This window comes from Myiozetetes cayanensis, unplaced genomic scaffold (assembly GCF_022539395.1).
Source record: "Myiozetetes cayanensis isolate MyiCay16 unplaced genomic scaffold, myiCay2020 scf20-37, whole genome shotgun sequence".
NCBI classification, from domain to species: domain Eukaryota; kingdom Metazoa; phylum Chordata; class Aves; order Passeriformes; family Tyrannidae; genus Myiozetetes; species Myiozetetes cayanensis.
This window is the reverse complement of record NW_026087412.1, coordinates 10,256,270-10,276,940: the sequence shown is the minus strand read 5'-3', so window position 1 is coordinate 10,276,940 and position 20,671 is coordinate 10,256,270. Positions and strand designations below refer to the sequence as shown.

Sequence of the window (20,671 nt, the reverse complement as noted above, 5' to 3'; positions counted from 1 at the left end):
GCAGCATCCCAGTGCCCTGGCTGGAGTGAAAGATAGGTGAGTCTCACTGCCAGCTGTGTTTGGGTCTGTAAGTTTAAGGATCTCAGGGTTATAACTCAATGCAGGTCTAAGCAACACCAGTTCCCCAGAAGATCTCAGTGTCCTGCCCACAGAAAGCCACAGTGCAGGAGTTGTGGTTTGGATTGGCAGAAGCTGTGATTTTGTCAGAGTTAACGGTCTGGAATTTGATTTCAGCCATCAAGAGACAAACCATGGATTTTGTGCCCGAGAATGGCTACCTTGATTTACTGCACAGTGACTTCGACCCGTTGCAGCTGTGTGCTTTCCTTGATCCTAAGTCATCTGGAGATGGAGAAGGTGACTTCACTGCAGGTTAGTAAAACTCTAAAAAATGTCTGGTTAGTTCAGTGCTCATGCTGTAAGTTATTTCCATCTCCTCTCAGACACAGAGCCATCTAATGGCACTTTATCTTGGTGGTGGGGCTAAATTCTACAAGCACTTGGTGTTATGATATGGTAACTTGGTCTGCATCTGTATATATAGTAGTGACTGCTTCCAGAAACTGTTGTGTTTTAAAACTGTACTCATTTACAGCATCCTGCTGAGTCAGTCTAACAAAACTTACTGTACTGGGATCATTGTGATTGATTTTTTCCCAGGCTGAGCTTTTCTCTCTCAACTTGACTGTTAACTACAGCTGCAAGGAGTATTTCTTCAACCCCTGGCCTCACTTGCTCAGTGACTGAAAGTAGGATGAATTACGGATCAAGGACTGACTCTTGTGCTATCAGAGATGTTTCATTTGTTTGAATCCGTTTGAGCCTTAGCAGTGTCTGAGGTGATGTAGGTAAATCAAACATCATCAGGACACACCACCAGTTATTGGAAGCTGAACATCTCTGCTGGGAAGGTCTTAGCACATTCCCAGGCATGGGTTTGGCCTTGGCCAAGTGGAAGCTTCACAGGCAATCTGCAGTACATGGACACAGCGTTGTTCTGAACAGGGAATTTCGATGGCACCACCGTATCCTGCTGAAGAAAGTTTAATAGTGTGAATGAGTCTGGGCTTTAATGTCATAGAATGGATTTGAGAAATGTTTTATTTACTAGGAGAGATGAGGTCTCAGAGTTTAGCAAAAGAAAAGCGCTGATTTCCAGGTGATTGTGAATTACTGAGAGTTCAGTTCTGTTCCTCCTTAGCCAACTTACAGTGCAGAGCCAAAGCCTGTTCTGCATGTCATGCTATCTGTGTTTTTTGCTCCTTATTTATGGTATTCACTGAGCCAATGCATATTCTTCTTTAGATCTTGAAGTTGACGCCAGCAACTATGAACAGTTAAATAATATGGATTTCATGACTACAATGGAAAATGGTGAAAATGGAGATGGGTCGTATCTCTGTACCAACACCACAGATGCTTATGCTAAAATGGGTATGAAACTAATTTTAGGGGTTTAAATTGTTATTTTACAATCACTTATTGTAGCTGTTCCTTACAGAAATCCTGTTTTCACTCTGAAGCAGTGGCACATGCTCAAGTGGCCTGTTCCTCATGCATGGCAGATCAAACCAGAGCACCTAAACCTGTGCACTGTGGGGAAACAGAGGAACAGTATTTGTAGCTGTTGGGGGGAAATCTCTCTATTAATGTCTTCTTCTGCTTAATACTTCCTGTCTCAACTTCTCCTTTCTTGTGATCTTTATTTCCTGAACAGCAATTTACAAGAAAAACTTAAATTAACTCTTCAATTTTACTTAAACTGCAGATTTCTGTTAATAAGGGCAAGCATACAAGAATTTTACTGAGAAATTCACTATGTCACTGCTGTATCCCTCTCTTTTTCTTTCCTGTGTTGCTAGCTGAATTAGTAGAATATGTGCTCAAGGATCATCAGGAGAAGCAGGTGGAAGACATTTTTGGTAAGATTCATATGCCACTCATTTTCTCCATAACAGTGTTCTGGCTACCATGTGCTTCGTGCTCACAGTTCAAACACTAATGAAGTTTCTACACATCTGGTGTCTTCTTTCCACTTGTGAACAGTGTCCCAGGATTTTCTTTTCAGTGTCCTGGAGATACTTGCTTGACTTCTGGGACAAAGTCATTGCTTAGGTAGTAGCAAAAATGCAGCTGTTTACTATTTCAGAATATATATATTAATGTGTGGCTGTTGAGAAATCCATAGAATCAGAAAGATTCACACAATATCTGCATATCCTTTTTTTATGTTTGAGCAAAATAATTTGGAATAATTTACCAAAGGTCAGTCCTTCCCTAGAATAATTCTGGCTACAGGAAGCTCACATGACTTTTCAAATGATTTATACTGCTCCCTGGAGTGTCTAGAATTTGGGGGGTTTGCACCTAATGGCAATATTTATATTTGTTTTAGAAAAAAACCCAAACAAGATACAGTATTAATACTTTAGTATTTGCCAGTAGAAGAATGGTATGGGTAACTTCACAGTTCTTGCAACACAAAGTATAAAATCATTTTAGAACCCTTTACTGTGTCTCCTAAAGGATCTAATCCCTTTTGTACATAAATTGAGTAACTTTACCTGTACTGAGATCACAGTGTGGCAGGGCTGTGATGTTTTATCCTTTGCTCATCCCTAGAGCATTAAGAAGTATTTATGTTTTATTTGCCACTGAATTTATGGCAGTAGATTTATAGTTTGCAGTTCAGAAACTAACACATGGTAAGAAAATCTGCATTCAGAGCTCTGTGGGCTTTCTAAATCATATTAATCTGGGTACATGTTTTATTGCATAATATTTTACCTTTTATTTGGAGCCTATTCCATCTTTGCTGCCTGATGGTGTGTTTCTCTAGCTTTTACTTCTCTCTGCAATTCTTCTGGGAGAACAAAGGTTGACATTTGGCCATATTACATGTTTTTAGCAGGGAACCTCAATTTGGATGAAATGGCTGCTGAAAACACTGAGAAATTTCCTGATGTAAAGAAGCAGAAGTGTCATAAACGAAGTAAGCGAAGACCATTAATAATTTGGAAGGGTGTAGTGTTTGAATTCTGAACTCTCATGGTTTTAGCACAGCCCCAATGCACTTCTCATGCAGTTTTTCACTCATTCAAACTGATGTGTTTCCTCTGCCCCAGCTCGTGGTGTGTGGGCAGGAACTGAAAACAGCTCTTCCAAGCACAGGATTTACAATTCACAGAATTTGCTGTCCTGTGACATGGCATTAGGCACGATCTATTTCTTCACATTTTTATCATCCATGTGACAGTGGATTAACTTCTTTTTCATTGGATCTATAACTTAGCAAGTATTGGCTGAACAATTCCCTCTTTAACAGCAAGGACAACAGCAAAAATCTTTGAGTGGTACGAAAATCTGCAGCCTAATTAAAACTTCACAGTCAGAGTGAAATAATAATATGAGGCTTTTCACATTCATGTCTATGCACTGGACCTGCACAGTTCTGAAGTAGCTGAATTGAAACTCATAACACCCCCTCCTAGTTTAAAAGGTTAAAATAATCTTCCATGGGGTAAACTCAAAATTACCAAACTGGTTCAGTTTTTGTCACTTATTCTCACCTTTCTTTCTTTCAGCCTTCTTAGGCTCTGCAGAGAATTGTACTGATGCTTCAGACCCAAAATACAGGAAAATTGGTAAGTCATTGGCTGAATAGGAGAAGATTATGGAACATGTATTTTCTCAGGTTCCAAAGTCTCATCCTCTGCTAGGTATTGGAGCTCTGTCTTCCAGGAAAAATTCGCTCTCATAGATTTGGTGATTTTGACCATCATGCATTTTCATGGTTCTGCAAAAATCACACTTTTATACTTCTCTGACTAATTTATAATGTAACAAATCCATGTCCTCTCATCAGCAACTCTTAACTGGTGCAACTTGGGACCAGCCCCACAGTAGCCCAGGAACAGCTGGATCCTTACGCTTCAAAAGCACATATTCCTGCCAGGGGATAGGAAAATTACTTTCTTAACATCAGCACAGTTGAGCTTTTCTAAATCCATCTGAAAGAAGAAAGCAAAACAGTGGAGAACTGTCTTGGTGCCAAATTCTGTAGTTTTGATCACGTACACCTCTTGTTTATGGTGGGTAATATGACTCAGGTCGTAGTGCGGCGTTTCCTGGGCTTGATCTTTGGAAGAAGTGTGACATCTTCCAAAACTCTGGGGAAACATCCTAGTGAAAATAATAACGGTGAAGAGATGATTTCTTGGTCCAGTCCATGCTATAAAGTCCTTTAACCAAAGTAAGAAAGGGAGAAGGGGAAATTTCTAGGCTTTTGCACATTGTTAGACCATTTACAATGCCCAAGGCCAGCAGTCAGGCTGGAACTCGCTCCCTACATGTCAACTGGTGCTATTGCTCTTACCCAACTGTAGCCTAAATGGGTGTGTCAGACATAGATAAAACAGCAAAATACTCTTCCAACATCCATGTGAGAGCAACCAGTTTTGGATGAATATTTTATACTGTGTTTTGAATTGACATTTGACTCGTTGTATGTCAGCACACCTCATGAGCCTCCTCAGGGGAACTCTGACTGTACCAAACCCTGGGGGCCATGGACATGTCAGGGAGGGCAGCCAAACCAGAGTGTAACCTAGAGATCCATCCAGAGAGCTCCTGGATCAAGGGGCTGCACCTCAGCACAATTCAGGCCAGCAGCTGGTCAGGAACTGGCACAGACTGGGTGAAAGTCAGAGAGAACAGACATGTGCACTGGGTCTGGGATCCGAGCTCATTTTCTGGTGTTCATATGCAGTTCTGAGGCAGTGGGGAGGGATGATTGAACAGAATTAGCTGTAGAAAAGATACATTTGCTAGTTCTGGAGAGGTAATCAGAGTTTCTAATGAATGGGTACCTGATGATTGTAGTTATTTAGGCACAGGTGAAGTTCCTGTCAGCTGGTACCCATTAAAAGTGGGTTACCTTCTATCTGCTTAAGTTCCCTTAGAGATTAAGCACTTTTAAAAGCCTTTTTTTATGCCACAGTAACAACAAGAGTTTTCAATAAAGAAACAGCACATCAGTTCCAAATGTCCCACCCTACAGAACTTGCATTCCAGCATCATCACAGAGCTAACAGGTGCTTTGTAAAGCTGCACCTATCCTTTTTCTGGAAGTCCTCACAATGTTTTCAGTCTCTCTACCTTCCTTGATGCACTAAAGGCACTGAGATGCTGAGGAAGGAATATATACATAAGACAGTATAAGTACTGGGTACAAAAATCTAATGGACAAAAAGATGGGCTACTTGACAAAATCAGGAATTTATTTAAGCTGTCACAGAGTGATCCTGCAAAGGTAAGTGCATCAACTCTTCAGAAGGGTAGGACTGCCTACAGTAAAGAGGATAATGTGTGCTAAATTCAGAGTGGCAAGCAAAGGATGAGATTCTTTCAAAGGAATTGAAGGAAAGTAAAGTTTATGTTTGCCCAACTGTTTTGATAGATAGAGCAGTACCTGTTGTCATCTGACCATATCAATGCAACAATCCCTGGGTAGGAAATTACAGGGGAATTTATCCCACTGATTTAAGCATAAGCTGAAAAACACTTTTTAAAATCTGATTTTATACCTCAGTAAAAATGAAAGATTCTTTAACAAAATAATACATCAGTTCCTCATAAGCAATGTAAACACATCCCACCCTAAAAGGCTTGCAATGAAGACACAGTGTAATTTATAGTGGCACAAAACCCACTCAGGTCTGTAGCTCTAGATAAAAACATCAAACCACAGAAAGTGATCAAACGTAGACTTACTTTTTGCTTCTAGACAGGAGAGGGAAGGAAAAAGCAAAAAAAAAAATCTCTGAGAATAAGGATGTGGCAAAACCAAGGAAACTAGAAGAATAATTCAAATTAGCAAGTGTGTCTTACTTAATTTGTAAGAAACTTTCCATAAGCAGATGAAATTGTATAATGCATGAGTCTCTCTCCCCATTTGTCCCATTTGTGGAAGGAAAAAAACCGCTGTGGGCAAGATGCATCCTTTAAAATGCAGGTGTTCGTGTCTGTTCTTTGGGAAACACTCTTAGAGTTGTCCTTTCAAGCACTGTAGTGTCTCAGCAGAGGCCTCAGTTTGCTGCATTTGGACCTCTCTGCTCTTGTACAATACTGAGATAACAAACTGTCCTTGGGAAATTATCACAGCCAATGTCAGACCTTGCTATGTCTAATCTGTCAGCTATCCATGTGTAACATCAATTTACTTATTTATTTACAGCTATCCCTGTGTAACATACATTTACATTTAAATCTGGAGATTTCTAAAAATAAGACAGACCAGGAAATATGAAAAAAAGAAAATATAAAAGGTGAACTACTCAGAAGAAAAAGTGATCCGCTACAGAATTTCAAAAATATGTTTTAGATTTTGAGAGCTGAGTATATTCCAGAAAGCTACTGTGAATTGTTCTTGCTGACTAGTGATTTATGATATCTATTGTTATCTCTTCTTTGGTCCCCTCAACTTCTAGCAATGAGATAACTTTCTCCTTTCGTTTTCCTTTTTTATTTTAAAGTGGAAGTGCCTGCAGTGTCTGCAGGGAATGGCAGCTTCTTAGCTCTGCCTCTCAACAGCCTGCCAGTGAGCTGCACCTCCCTGACTAACCAGCACTTGTCCTTTTCTGTTCCTGATGCCCACGGGCTGGAAAGAAGTTTCCTAATTCCTGGTACGTACCCAGAGCTATAGGTGTGCACCTGTACAGAGGTTGAGTTATACAAGGGGAAAACTCTCTTATAAATCCTGACCGTGAACAATGGCAGGAAAACCAAGTATGGCAGCTCTCTCAATCAAGCACTTGAAAGTGTGGCTCTCACTAAAAGAATGAAAACATTCAGGGGAAATTAAAGGCATTGCCCTTAATGAAATAGGAGGAATCCTGCATTTAATTGGTGAAGTGCAGGTTATAAGAGAACAGTTATTTACTGTATGCTGATCTAAGTAATTACCTACTTTTCTTAAGAACAGGAAGTCACAAAACTTTCATTAATAAACTTTGATTTAGCTTCAATTACTTTTTCACTCTGAGGTCTGTAAAGGACTGAGGGATAATTACATTTGCAATAGTAGAGCAAAATCTAGGTTGTAATTTAGCTCATAAAAGCTGAGTAGTGAGGGGCTGTGTAGCAGAGGGTGCTCATGGTACACTGTGAAGTGATAATAACAAAGACACAGTTCAATAATAATAATGGCCAGTCTTCGCGAGCGAAGATCCGGGGAAGGTCTTTCCACCTTCCAGCCTGCGCATTGGATTTTTTAGGTGAGACACAGTGTGCGCGAAACTGAGCCCACCCTACAGTTCAATACCTTTCACTGTTAAATCTGTGCTGGAAAGGAATCAAAAGCAGGCTATAAGTTGGAAGTCTTGAAGTATCTGATGCTAGCTGAAGCAGCATAAAGCAGCAGAAGAAATTCTGTCACACCTACAGAAACTTAGAGCTATGGCTGATTAAATTGCAAGCATTGAATCATCAAAAAAATTACCCATTGTGGGTTGGGAGGGGGGATGGTTGCTGGCTGCTTGTACAACCTGCATGATGTTCACTTAGGTGGGATGCTAAAATTAATGTGGATACTATTTTCACATCTTCTCTCTTCTGGGTCTCTGTCAATATGTCGACAGACTTTGCCTTAAGCACTTCTCCTTATATTATTAGAATTTCCTTTTAGACTGTCTAAAAACAGTGGTCACTAAAAGCTGGGTAATCCCTTGTACTTCACATTCATTGTACCCTTTAAGAGTGACTTTTCTAAATGTTTTCTATGGACCTCATGTGATCCTGTGGATATTTGCACTAGAAGCTCCATAAAGGATAAATAGCCTTTAGAAAGATTTTTCTCTCTTAGAAAACTTTAGAAACCAGGAGCTTTAAACATAGAATAGTAATTGTTCTGCACTCATTTCAGGATCTTCAGAACCTCTGACTGCAGGGTTCCTACCTGTCAGTGTGAAAGGGAGCCAGGACAATCCAGGCTTTGCGGATCCTCCTCAGCAGTTACTTAACTTTGTTCTTGAAAATGGCATATCTGATTTTATAATATATCCAGGTAAGAGCAATAGCCTTTCATCCACATAAATAGGCATAAAGTGCTGAAAAATCAGTGCTGCCAACAAAGTACTAAGTTCAGTTATTGATAGCTATGAGATGCTAAAAACTACCATCTGTTTCTTGCCAGTGCTGACTTCTTCCATGGAAACATTCATACCCCCAAGTTTTCCAGTTGGTTCATTTGGTAAGTAGAAAATTGATTTTTATATGTGTACAGCACTTTTAACTGCTAGAAGGACTATATTGTTTCTACTCAAAGCCAATTCTCCTCTGGCAGGCTCTGCTCATATTGGTCTTACTGAGGAAAATAAAAATTGATGGCATTGCCTTTTTTGTATTGATCACTGTCTGCTTAATCTAATCCAAAATAAGGTGCAGGTAAGGGGTTGCAGAGCTACAGGTTCAGCTGTATTTTAGCAGCCTCTGTGTTTGCCATGAGGTTCCAGTTCCTGGAGTAAGTCTTGCCTAGTTAAAACAACGCAAAGCCCAGTGTGCTTGAGCCCCGTTGGAAAGTGGAAGTTGTTCTGGTCCTGAAATGCTCAGTGCTGGAAGCCAGAGCGCAGCTCACATGGAAGCCCCAGAACCAAACCTGTGAGGACTTAGATCTAACTGAACAAAACAGAAGCCTAAAGCACAGAAAGGCTTATAAAGAAGTCAGAGCCTCGATCAGGATATAACAGTCCCACCGGTGGCAACGAACTTCCCTGAGACACTTTTTCCAGCCCTCGGAGAGGAGTTGGAAGCTGGAGTTTGATGTCAGTGTTCAGTTGCTGGTCCCTGCAGCTGCAGCAGCCCAGTACAGGTGTTCTGTTGCCCTCTGGTGGCTTCCACCGCCACAAAAGCAAAGGCATAAAGTGGGGAATAAGAGGTAAATATCCCTAGGTCTGGGGAAGTCTTTGTAAATTATATATACTGCTTATCTTCATACACAATGCCGATGATTCCAACCGATTTGCAGCAGTCTCAGAATTCCAAATGCAGCAGAAGATTCCAAGCCAGTGTCCTTTCCTTCTTGAAAAATTATTCACTCCTGACTGCTATGATCAGTTTCTCATCTAAATGTCCCATTACAGCTTCTTTGGTTTTTCATTCTGTTTTCTAAATTAATAAAATAAATAGTAAACCAAAATCAGACACTTGCCTGAAAACAGGCACGACCCTTCTTTATTTAATATTTTAGGTTGTTTTTTTTCTACAAGGAGGAGAGCTATGTTTGTATCAAATGTATTCTTTCTCTGAAAAAAAAGACTTGCTTATTAGAAGTCTGTGGTGCTTCCCTGCTAGAAACAACTCTGAACTCAAACCATTCCAAAGTTTGCTGGCATGCAGGGTAGGAATTAATTTCCAGATCTCTGAAACTCTAAGATTTGTATTTTTTTAAGCCACATTCGACATCAAGATGATGGTATGGTATGAAATGTATTTGTACAAACTTAGGGAGATTAACCTGCTTTGATTTGGGGGATTTTTTGCACATCTCTGTTACGTGTAGTTCCAAAATTAAGAGATTGGGTTTGTTACAGTCTCTGTCAATTTAAATTCTGTCTTGCATTTGCAAAGCTTTGTCTACCAAGAGTTTTGTCAAAACTGATAGACTGCCATTACCAGCCTGTAGAAAATATGCTCTCTCTGAAACATTCCTGATTTCCTTCTGTAAAGCAGACACTGCTCATCTGACACATGTGCAAAAATTTGAAAGCAAACACACAAAAGCAATGGAAATTGGACAGCAACAGGACTTTGCCAGCAAAAGCAATGGGTAAATTCTGTTACCAACAGTCACTTTGCTATGATTTTCATCCTTAGTGTTTGGTTACAAGATGTAGAATAACAAAATGAAGCAATTGCTTTTGAAGACATAGAGAAGCACTATGTGTGAATGTGAATTTATGCAAAACTCTGACACTTAAAAGAACAATGGATGTCACCTTGCAATGACAGATCTGCTTCGTGCCACTGTCAGAGCAGCTGTCGGCTTGTTTGGTGCCGCACTGTCTGCAACTGCATGTCAGCTGAATCCTACCTGTGTGAGGACTTCTTTCCTTTTCCTTGTAAAGTCAACAAAATCTCTCTTCCTCTGGATATATGCTGCAATGAACTTAAAAATTTACATTAGTCTTATTGTTAAAATTAGTAAGGCTGAATCAATTACTATCTCGGTGTCTTCTTCAAGTATTTTGTTTTGTTTCTCCAGACGTGGAAACATTTGAAGAAGTTCAAGATTCCATAGTTCCTTCTGAAGACCCTTTCAAAACACGGGGTGAGTTTAGAACTCTTAACTTAAACCTTCCAGTATTTTCTGGAAAAAGACTCTTGTGCCTCTTTTCGTACAGAAAACTACTTGTAAGAATTGTCCTTAAACAATTTGTGGAGCTGTTCTGAGAGCCTGGGCACAATTCCTGTTTTCAAGATGTCAGACTTTTGACTACCTTTAGATGTCCAGCTGTAGTACTTACTTTTAGCAGGTCATCATGCTTAGCTGGTTTTATCATCTGTGTAGATAGCTCCAAAATAATTCAGTTCCTAGATTTAAAAGTGTCTGTTGTGACTGCACTTCTAACCTGCAGTTGCATGGGATAAATCCAGACCTATGGGCTTTGTGGGAATGGACGTGTTTTCACCATATTACCATAGTACTTAAAGCACCATGAAATGATGTTGTAATTTGTGGGCTGGTTTCTTCAGTTTGTGTGTGCTTTTTATTCCTCTAGAGCTGGTGGAAACTTTCTGTACATCCCTTAAGGATTATTTCCGAGACATGTGCAAGTTTGTGACCATGGAGCGTGAGGTAGCTCTGGATCACCTGTTCATTGATGGGACACTTGTTCAAAGCCAAACTGAAACCAGGACTGGGAGGAATAATGCAAAAACAACAGAAAACCAGCTAGTAACTTGCAGTCTGCACGAGAAGGAAAAGACAGCCATTGATAGAAGCCAAATATTTCAAATCCCACAACGTAAAGGCTTAGAGACTAAAGTGATTGTGATGCTGGGAAAAGCAGGAATGGGCAAAAGCATACTTGTTCAGAAGATCTGCCAGGACTGGTCCAATGGAGAGTTTTCTGAGTTTGAATTTGTGTTTTGGTTTGACTGTGAACAAATAAGCTTGCCTGAGAAGCGATACAGCCTGAAGGAACTGCTGCTTGAATTTTTTGTAAAACCTCAAGAGGGAAACAAAGAGATATTTGAGTATATATTGCAAAATCCTGCTAGAGTCCTTCTGGTTTTTGATGGTTTTAAAGGATTGCATGACCATGAGAATTCTCCTCGTCGCTCAGCCAGCCTGCCTGAAAAAGATTTGTACAGTATAAAGGAGCTGCTTTCAGGACTCATCCAAAAAAAGATACTTAATGGTTGTACCTTATTATTTACAGCAAGACCAAAAGACAAGGTGTACCACTATGTGTCCAAAGTGGATAAGACTATTGAAATAGTAGGATTTTCCCCTGAACAGAGAGAACTGTACATAACCAAATACTTTGAAGGATTACCCCACTGTGACAGTGCACTGAAATTAGTCAAAGAGCGTGAGTACTTGTTCAGTCATTGTTACAGCCCTGGTATGTGTAGATTTATTTGTTTTCTTTGTGAGGCAGCGCTTGAAATGGGAGAGGAAAGCCTCCCTTCAACTCTTTCTGAAGTCTTCTTGAAATTTTTTCAGCAGAAGACAATACCTGTGCAAACAGATGCCACAGGCACACAAAATCAAGAGAATCTTGCTGCCTTAGCCCGTATAGCCTGGTGTCTTGGAGAAAAGCACCAAAGAGCCATGAAAAGTGATCTGTTTCCTTCTAAGGAAGTTAAAGAGTTTGCTCTGAAATATGGATTTTTCCTGCCATTTGCATTCCCCAGACATTCAGATAGTGAGGAAGAGGAATTTGGGAGCATGTTCTCTGATTTTGTCGTTCAGAACTTCTTGTGTGCGCTTCACCTTTTATTAGCAGAAGAGCTCAAGGATAAAAGTGTGACAAAGTACCTGTCTTTTCCATCCAAAAGGAAAAAACCCTATAACTGGTTAGATTTAGTGCCTCGATTTCTGTCTGGGTTGTTGTTTCTCCAGGATGACCCTTACTTCTGCTCCCTTTCAAATCAGGACGCAATACAACCAGTGAAGAAGCAGAATAAACTCTTGAAATACATTAGAAGGCTGCAGATTAATGATCTCTGTCCAGAGAGGTTGCTGGAGCTCTTACGCTGTGTTTATGAAACACAAAACCATTACCTCCTGCAGCATGTGGCCTTGAGACTCAAGCCAGACTTGTCTTTCCTGGACATAGTCCTTACACCACCCGACGTCCACGTGCTGCACTCTATTTTAAAAAGGTCAAGAAAGGAGTTTTCCTTGGATTTGAGAAACAGCAGCATTGACATGCAAGGGCTCAAAGACTTGGTCAGCCTGAAGAACGTGGCGTCGTTCAGGTTGGTCACTCTCTGTATGTAGTTCGTAGCACTGTCTGTAGATGACACCTTTATACAACAACAGCTGCCACATCTGTTGGTTTTGCATGTTTTGTCACTCCACAGGGCCTCCCTCAATGACACTGTCAGGCTCTGGAAATCCTTAGAACAGTCGAAAGACTACGAGCTGCTGAAAGCCTCTGCAGAGAAATTTGTTCTTAATCCCTTTAAGGCAAAGACGATGAAGGACATCAGTGACCTCTCTGACCTTGTAGAGATACAAGAGAAGATGGTGAATTGGTAGGCTCGTTTGTGATCAGAAATCTCTTGTGCTAGCAATTTCAGAAAATGGGGTTTCACTCACAGTGCTGCACAACAGAGTTCTCTGCTTCTCCAAAGGAGAAGTAACTCAGGCAGTGCAAGCTCCTGTACCACATCAGGGAGTTCTCCTACCCCGCTGTGAGGTGGCTGTCACAGCAGGGTGGAGCAATGACAGCCTCACACAGAATATTCACCAAAAGTGCCAATAAAACAGCCAGCTGTCATTTCTTTCTTCAGATTTCTTTTCAATCTCCAAGTGGGCCATCTTTCAATTGCTTTCAGTCATAACTTGAGCTGATTCTTTTCCCCTGTAGCCCCTGGGCCATGAATGAAAGCTCGTTTTGCACTAGTCACATATGGCCTGAGTCAGTCTTTTAGCCCAGGAGGGGAAAGCTTGGATCTATAAACCCTGTGTTTCATCCCTGCTCATACTGGGGCTAGGGGACTGGTTGCAATCAAAAGCACACAGAAGTAAAGTTTTTGGTTTGTTTTTTTTAAAGGATGGCTTCCATTTTAAGATGTGCAGAGTATTTTGATTAAAATATAGACAAAATAATTTCATGTCTGAATAGAAAAGTGTATTTTTAAGTTTTATTGGAAAAAGAGCAAACAACCACTCTGTGAAAGGCAATAATCAGATGGAAATTACTTGATTGAAGAAAGGTTGGAGCAGAAGTTATTCTGAAGTTTCCTGGTTCCTCGGTTAATTCAGCAATGATTTATGTCCTGTAAAAATTTACTAACAAATTATTTTTAAAGCACTGCTTTGGTTGCTAAAATATTTATCATACTCTGGTTCTACTGTGATTTGTTTAGTGAGCAAGATGCATCTGAGTCCACCAGCTATGAAATCCGTGCCATCAAAAACCTCAGAAAACTCGAATTTGCGTAAGTGTTGTGCTTCACTGCTGATTGACATGGTTACATTTAAGAAGGAGAAGTTGTGGATATTGCTACAGTCCTTGAACTGATGTATAGTTAGTTTATGGTAACGAAAACCTATTTTGCTTTTCTCAACCAGATTTATTAAATTGTGGCCAAAACTCAGAAAGCATCATTTCTGGCTCCTGCAGTGATACAGATCAGCAAGGTTTTACCAATTTTGTTTGATTTTAATACAAGTTTGCTCCTTACCACCAGGTGTAGATCTTGTGCCACAGGGTACAAAATGTCTTGATTGTGATCCAGCTACCTGGGGAATATTTTTTCCCCCAGAAATGCTCAACTTTCCTATCTGGGTCTCCTGATGTGATTTTCTGCCCTATCAGAGCTCAGGCCATGAGGGAATCATGTCAGAGAACGCCTCCCAAATAAATTATTTAGCACCCTTTTCCTAGAAGAAGGAAGGTTGACTTGGAAACACTTACTTTGAAAAGGAGTGTTTAGTAACATTTCTTTTTTCCCCACAAACTTCAAGCAGCCTCCAAGGTTTTTCTATTGCTTAAAATATCCTGCCATGGGCTGTGAATCAGTTTGGGCAGAAATTGCAGCAGTGCAATGGAGAACTCTCAGCAGGTCTTCATCTGTTTCCTGCCCTTCAAATCTAACCCAACCTAGCACTGCTATGCTTGGCCTCACTTCTGATTTTATGCTGCTTTCTGTTCTCCTTTCCTCTTCTTATTTCCTTTTATTTAAATTAAATTTAAATCCTTTTAATTAAATTTACTCTGATACCAAAGAAACTCCCAATCAGAGATTAGGATCTGAGGGACTAATGTTGGGAGCATGGATATCAAAGCACAATTTATGCTTTAAAAAGCAGTAAATGGTTGATTTTTAGTTAGTCTGAATTGCCAGTAGTTGAGGCAAAAAATATTTTTTTTATCCCAGTTATCAAGATTATACTTAAAATTAAAAACCTAAGAAAGACAAAGAAAGAACAGAAATACAGAAATCTTAAAACAGTGAGATGAGTTTTGCAAAGAGGAACAAAAAAGTGGCAAATGCACGTACCACTGACTCTGTGGTTCCTGAGGACCTTGGCCTTGTGTGCTCCTCATCTGGAGGCTTCACAGCAGAATTCCTTGCTGCAGGTGGCAGGGAATAGTTGCTTCTGAGGAGTGTAAACAGCATTGGGGGCTGCAGGGAAAGAACTTAAAGATTGTTAAACTTTGCTGTCTGTGAGCATGTGAAAAAACTGCTGCATGTCTGTGTTTTCTTCCAGGCTGGGTCCAGTGTGTGGCCCTCAGGGATTGCTAAGACTCGTGAAAATTCTTGCAGCATTTCCATCACTTCAGCATTTAGAGTGAGTTCTGCTACAGATCAGCTTTGCCACCATCACTCCTGAGCAGCCCTTGATGATGGGAGAGCTCTTGTACCTGAGAAACATTTTATTTGGCCACAAGACTCTTTGTTTTGATGAACAAACTGAACAGCAGACACATCCTGAGTCTGTAACAGCAGATGAAAAGCTCTTCATCCTCCCTTGGGACACTTGGTGGTGTTCCACTCAGTACCCTCAGTCACTTCCCTGGGTGTTCCTTGGCTTTTGGGAAGGGTTTAGTCCAGACCCACCGGGTGCTCCCCCTTTCCTGCCTCAGCACCGCTCAGCACTGCCTGAGGGTCACTTATTTCTTCCTTGAAGCTCCAGAACCTGCCCTTATCCATGAAAAACCAACTGTCTCTTAATTTTAAGCTTCCTTACACTGAAACAATTGTACCAACAATAGCCAATACTCTGCCACGGTGTCTGTGGGAAGGTGACTGAGGTTTGACAGGGCCTTTGGCCTCCCTGGCTCAGCCCATTGGCCATTTGTCTGTATTGGATCTGGCCTTTTCGTGTTTTGGGAAAAGAATAAAGCTTTAAGACTGAAATGAGTCCAACATATCCCAGCATTACCTGTCAGATTAGAAGGGGATCGAATATCTAAAATTGTGACTAGACACGAAGAAAACTTAATTTCTAATACTCTCACCCTGGAGAAGGATCTGTTTAGGCAGGGATTTACAGCCTCTGCTGGATTTTGTCAGTTCTGTATTTCTGTGTGAGCAGGAAATCTCATTTCAGCTTAGCTGGAACACAGCTGTTTCATAACTATTTTAATAATCTTGCATATCAAAGGAAATGGGTCAAGCTATTCATTCAACTAGTAAAAAAAAAAATTCTTAGGCTGTAAATTTGGGCAGCAGAAAGCTGCTTATTAGAGAAGCTGTAATTTGTGTGATGCTTCATGCTGATTGAGGCTACTGCAGAGAAGGAGCTTTTCAAGATAGATAGAGTGGTCTCTGAGGTGAATAAACCACAAAAATTTAGATTAAAAGGGGAGCTAATTCTCTCTTTGTCGTCACCCAGCCTTGACGCTCTGAGTGAAAATGGCATAGGAGATGAAGGAGCAAAGAGTCTATCTGAAGTCTTTCCAACCCTGACATCACTGGAAACATTAAAGTAAGTGCAAGGGTAACAGTTCTGGGAAATTTTGAAAAGAAGTAAATTAAAGTCAGAGCCTTAAGGGACTGTGTGTTAACAATTACGGGCACAACTACTCCATGGGCATGGAAGACCAGATGAGTCTATGGGGATAATTAATCTGTTCATTTATTAGAGAAATAGGATAATCCTATGGCAATTCCTCCCTGCCCTTCAAGGGCCGTGTTTTGTCTTTTTCTCTGCATTTGGTCTAAACAGACGGCCCAACTTATATTTTAAAAAAATGAAAATTAATTTTCCCTATGTTGTAATAAATTAGAACAAACGTGCTCAACTAACACAGTGATTTCTCTTCCTGCAGTTTGTCACAGAATAAAATAACAGACGCGGGTGCGGAGAAACTCGCGACAGCCCTTCCTTCCTTGTCCTCCTTAAAAACACTAAGGTAAGTAGTGTATCCTGTCCAGGTGTTTTATACAACATACCTTGCTGTCTCTGGCAGAAATTACTGAATGTGGAACAAATATATACACTGTGCAACAGCCAAGCTTTTGACTTCAGTCCTGCATAAAGCCCTTAGAAAGAAGAGGAGAACAATTCTGGCCCAGCACAGACATACAGAAGGATATCTCAGGAATATGAAGTTGTGTTTTAAACTTTAACTGCAAATAAGCATCAATTGAAAGCTAAAATGTACTAAGAAATATTTGAAAACCCTTGATCTAATATATAGTGTGTTTACATTATCCATTACTCAATTTTGACTATACTGGTTTGGTTTTCTGCAGCTTGTACAATAACAACATTAGTGATTTTGGAGCAGAAAATCTGGCAAAAGTTCTTCCTGCAATGACATCTTTAAGAGTGCTAGAGTGAGTATGAAATCTTTTGAAATGGCCTAGGAAAGCTTACTTCCTTGGAGACTGAAAATTCGAATGTCCCATGCTTGGCTTCAGAAGAGACAGAAATTGAGGAGGGAAATTTCACAGGGAAAACGTGCTTATGCAGAGTCCAAACAGTCAGTGACTAGAGAAGATTAAGGAGCAGTTCACCATAAAAAATAAAATATTGCTGTTAAGATGGGAGAATAGGGTTATGGGGAGTTGGAGAAGGACCTCAGGTACACAGAAAAAGGAATCCCTCAGATGAACTGACTTAGTTAAATTCCTGTTTGACCTTTTGAGTACATTATTACAGGCTTTTTGAATCAAGAATCTATTCTGCTTATTTTTTTTCTTTTTTCTTTCTTCTCCCATCTGCAGATTAGCCTATACAGTATTTTTAATTTTGAATTAAATGTTTGATTACACCACTACATGATGTGATCTGGATTAACAAAGTTGTTTTTATTCCTCAGTGTTCAGTACAACAAAATAACCAGCGTTGGAGCCCAGCAGTTGACCAACAGCCTACGAAAATGTCCCCATATAAAGAACTTGGTGTAAGTGTCTGATAGGCTGTTTGCTGCACCTTCATCCTGTAAAACTGGGGTAGAAATCATGCTACAGCTGAGATCTGTATTTGTCAGATTTATGAGGCACGAAGAGACGTCACCAAAATACAAAAGCAGCCTCGGTGATGTTAAAAAGTTGTCTCTGGTTTCAGCTGCATTACTTCCCAAAGGTCCCAGGCAAGTTTGTCCCGCCTCAAACATAGTTTACGATTAAGCCTCCCTTTGTAATCTTCTGCCCTCCCAGAGAACTCAGTGTTCTCAGTGCTGCAGGACTTGTGTTTGGGGGATAAACAATGAGCAAACACCACTACAGGTGATGGCAACTGAAGTTGCCAATACACATTCAGAGGGAGTTTGATGGAAAAGTTGAAGAACAGTTACAGAAACAGGATTGTAGTGTGTCCTGTAACCAGAGTCAGCAAGGTCATGGAGGACTGAGCTGCATTTTCTAAATCAAAATGCATTCTCATTTGTTCCATAGCTTAAATACTTTTATAGCATGATATTCAAAGGGAAAGACAATTTCAAAAAAAACCCACAGACAACAATTACAAAGTCACAAACGCAACAAACACAGAAAAAACACTGTGAAGCAAATAACACTTCTTAAAATCTCTTTCCTTTCTGAATTTGCCCTTACAGGATGTGGAATCCCACCATTCCCCATGGAATTCTTGAATACCTTCAGCAGCTGGACTCCAGGATCAGTGTGTAGATTCAGAGGATCCCACAAAGGTAACAGAAACTCTGGCTCCCTAAGATGGCAAGATTTGTTTCTGGGGGAGCTGTTGATCTCAGGCTCCCTGGCAGCAGGCACAGGAACAGCATCCATGTGTCCATGGACAAGGACAGAGACACTGCCCTAGAGTGGCACAGAGGGTCACATCAGGGTCCCTTTTACCCCCTCACCTTTCATCCCCCATCTCCCTGGCACCTGCACTAGCAGACTGCAAGTGCTGCTTTAAGAAAAATGGACTTCTCCCAAATATTCCAGTTCAGCCCAGTTCAGTGACTGGCAGTTGCCCTGCTTACCTTCTCTTTTGTGTTGCCAAAAACTAAAGTTCTATGTACTTCTCATGTTTAATAGATGAGTTCTGTTCTCTTCAGAGATGGTTTGTGTTGATTTTTGGGAAGTCCTTTCACTTTTCCTGTGTTTAATACAAATCCTCGACAGCTGCTTGTCGCACTATACCTATAGTGAGTTCCTATACTGTACCTATACTGTACCTATACTGTACTCAGAGCAAACCATGAGTTCCTACATTCCTTGTTCTCAGTCTCATCGTGTGGTTTAGCCACTGGCAGCCACTTCACTTCATTGATTCTGCTCGCAGTTTCAAGGACTCCTGAAATAATTGCATTGCTAATAATTTAATAAGTTTGGCAATGATCACCAGGATCTGACTGCCTTGATGCTCCTGGACTGAAGGAGCTGCAGCTGGCATGGGAAGTTAGGGATTTGTGTAGGATTTCTGTTCCCAGCTTTCTGCCATATGCTTCCTCTTGCTCTTAAAAAAAAAATCGAGGATGCATCAGTGAAATGATCCCAGTGAAGAATGACATACCAGAGTCAAGCCAGATACCAGATGCCCTTCAGCTTTCTTTCAGATGGCAAGAAAACACATCCCATGAGATCACCAGCTGCATGAGCTGTGGTGTGAAAGGGCTGGCAATGGCCAATGGCTCCCTAAACCATGCAGTGAGCTGAGCTTTTGCATGACTCCTGCTCTCATTGCACTAATCACCAGATGCAGACTGGGCTGTATATATTGCACTGACCAGGCTGCAGGTTGTGGAAGACTCAGGTGCCACAGCCTGGCTTTATACAGCAGCACTGAAAAATTGTTGTGGTCCTTAATGGCCTACAGTCAACTAATTCTTTGTCCTCTTGAATGACTGTACCTACTCAGGAAAGGAGACATTAGGGATATGATCACTGGGAGGAAACCTTCTGCATTAGCACTGGGGAGAAGCAATGGTAGCAAGTCTGGGTCCTGTCTCCCAGCCTTGAGACATGCAGCATCTACCAACCACTGCTGTCTGTTTACAGAGCTCATCAAATATCTGATTTTGGTAATCGTAGTGGTGATTAGGCTGGTGGGTGTATATCTAATATTCTGTTTTCATCATTTCACAGGTATCATAAAGAAGAGGGGAAGGTGTCTTTGTGCCTTCCTATCTTCTCGCTGCTTTACGAATCAGAGGCAGATTTTCATGTTGCAAAAAAGGTCACCTTTAACTTTCTAAGTGGTGCTTAAATTAGGTGGATTATAAAGTTTGAATTTTCAAGGTCATTTAAAATGCTACTCAAAGACACAGTCGTATTCCTACTGAAGTGATGAAGAGCTAAGCCAACATCAAGTTTCATCGATGAAAAGTGCATCTGGATATTGTGATCACCATTAAAGGAGACCAGGAACCACCAGGATGTTGACAGTGTAGAATTCCATCATCGATTCATCAAAGAGCAGACTGAAAGCTGCTGAATCTGCGACACCTGAAGCAGTGATAGATCAAATCTGACTGTTCCATGGTGCCAGTGGTAACTGTGATTGACTTTGGTCTGATGATTTTGGACTTTTAAAGCCCAGTGTTACAGATTCCACTTGTGAGTATGGGCTGATTTGAAGCATTAGGATGAGGAACATAAAAAAGAATGATCAGTCCTAGAAAAAGTGATATTGGAAGATTATCCACGAGAATTTAGAAGTGGTTCTTTTCTTGATGCTAATCATCAGTGCTGTCTTAAGGGATAGAAAGATATTTTCTATCACTTGTTTGTTATAGAATCCTCCAAAAAAATCTTGGGGGGGGGGGAAGAAAGAAGTAATGAGAAGAAAGGAATTAAAACTGAAAAACTACTCAGGATTTTTCTGACATCACAGAAATCCAAATGCATACAAATACCTTCAGTTTATTGCACAAAAATCTTCAAAGTGACAATCTTTGAAGGTTTTTACTTTGTATCAAATGAGAACTGTAAATTAATATACCCGTATTGAGATTTAGTCTCTTAAATGCAGCTGGCAACATAAATGTTTACAGGCATAGATTTTATACTTGACAGT

General features: G+C 40.5%; 1 protein-coding gene across 1 annotated transcript; it reads left to right on the top strand.

Annotated features, from left to right (window-relative positions):
* Nucleotides 1-248: 248 nt before the first annotated feature.
* CIITA (class II major histocompatibility complex transactivator) lies at nt 249-20,353 on the top strand. Its single transcript, XM_050317250.1, has 19 exons — nt 249-372; nt 1,306-1,434; nt 1,863-1,922; nt 2,909-2,992; nt 3,585-3,644; nt 6,534-6,683; nt 7,922-8,062; nt 8,192-8,248; nt 10,259-10,324; nt 10,776-12,483; nt 12,589-12,762; nt 13,600-13,671; nt 14,948-15,028; nt 16,076-16,168; nt 16,512-16,595; nt 16,939-17,022; nt 17,508-17,591; nt 18,246-18,338; nt 19,741-20,353. The coding sequence occupies exons 1-18, from the start codon at nt 252-254 to the stop codon at nt 18,316-18,318; spliced, it is 3,321 nt and encodes a 1,106-aa protein (XP_050173207.1). The 5' UTR covers nt 249-251; the 3' UTR covers nt 18,319-18,338; nt 19,741-20,353.
* Nucleotides 20,354-20,671: the final 318 nt, after the last annotated feature.

Excerpts from the sequence above, each read along its gene's own strand:
- CIITA (XM_050317250.1), top strand. The coding sequence starts at position 252 with ATGGATTTTGTGCCCGAGAATGGCTACCTTGATTTACTGCACAGTGAC. Across the intron at positions 1,923-2,908 it reads GCAGGTGGAAGACATTTTTG|CAGGGAACCTCAATTTGGAT; the intron begins GTAAGATTCATA and ends ACATGTTTTTAG. Across the intron at positions 6,684-7,921 it reads AAGAAGTTTCCTAATTCCTG|GATCTTCAGAACCTCTGACT; the intron begins GTACGTACCCAG and ends CACTCATTTCAG.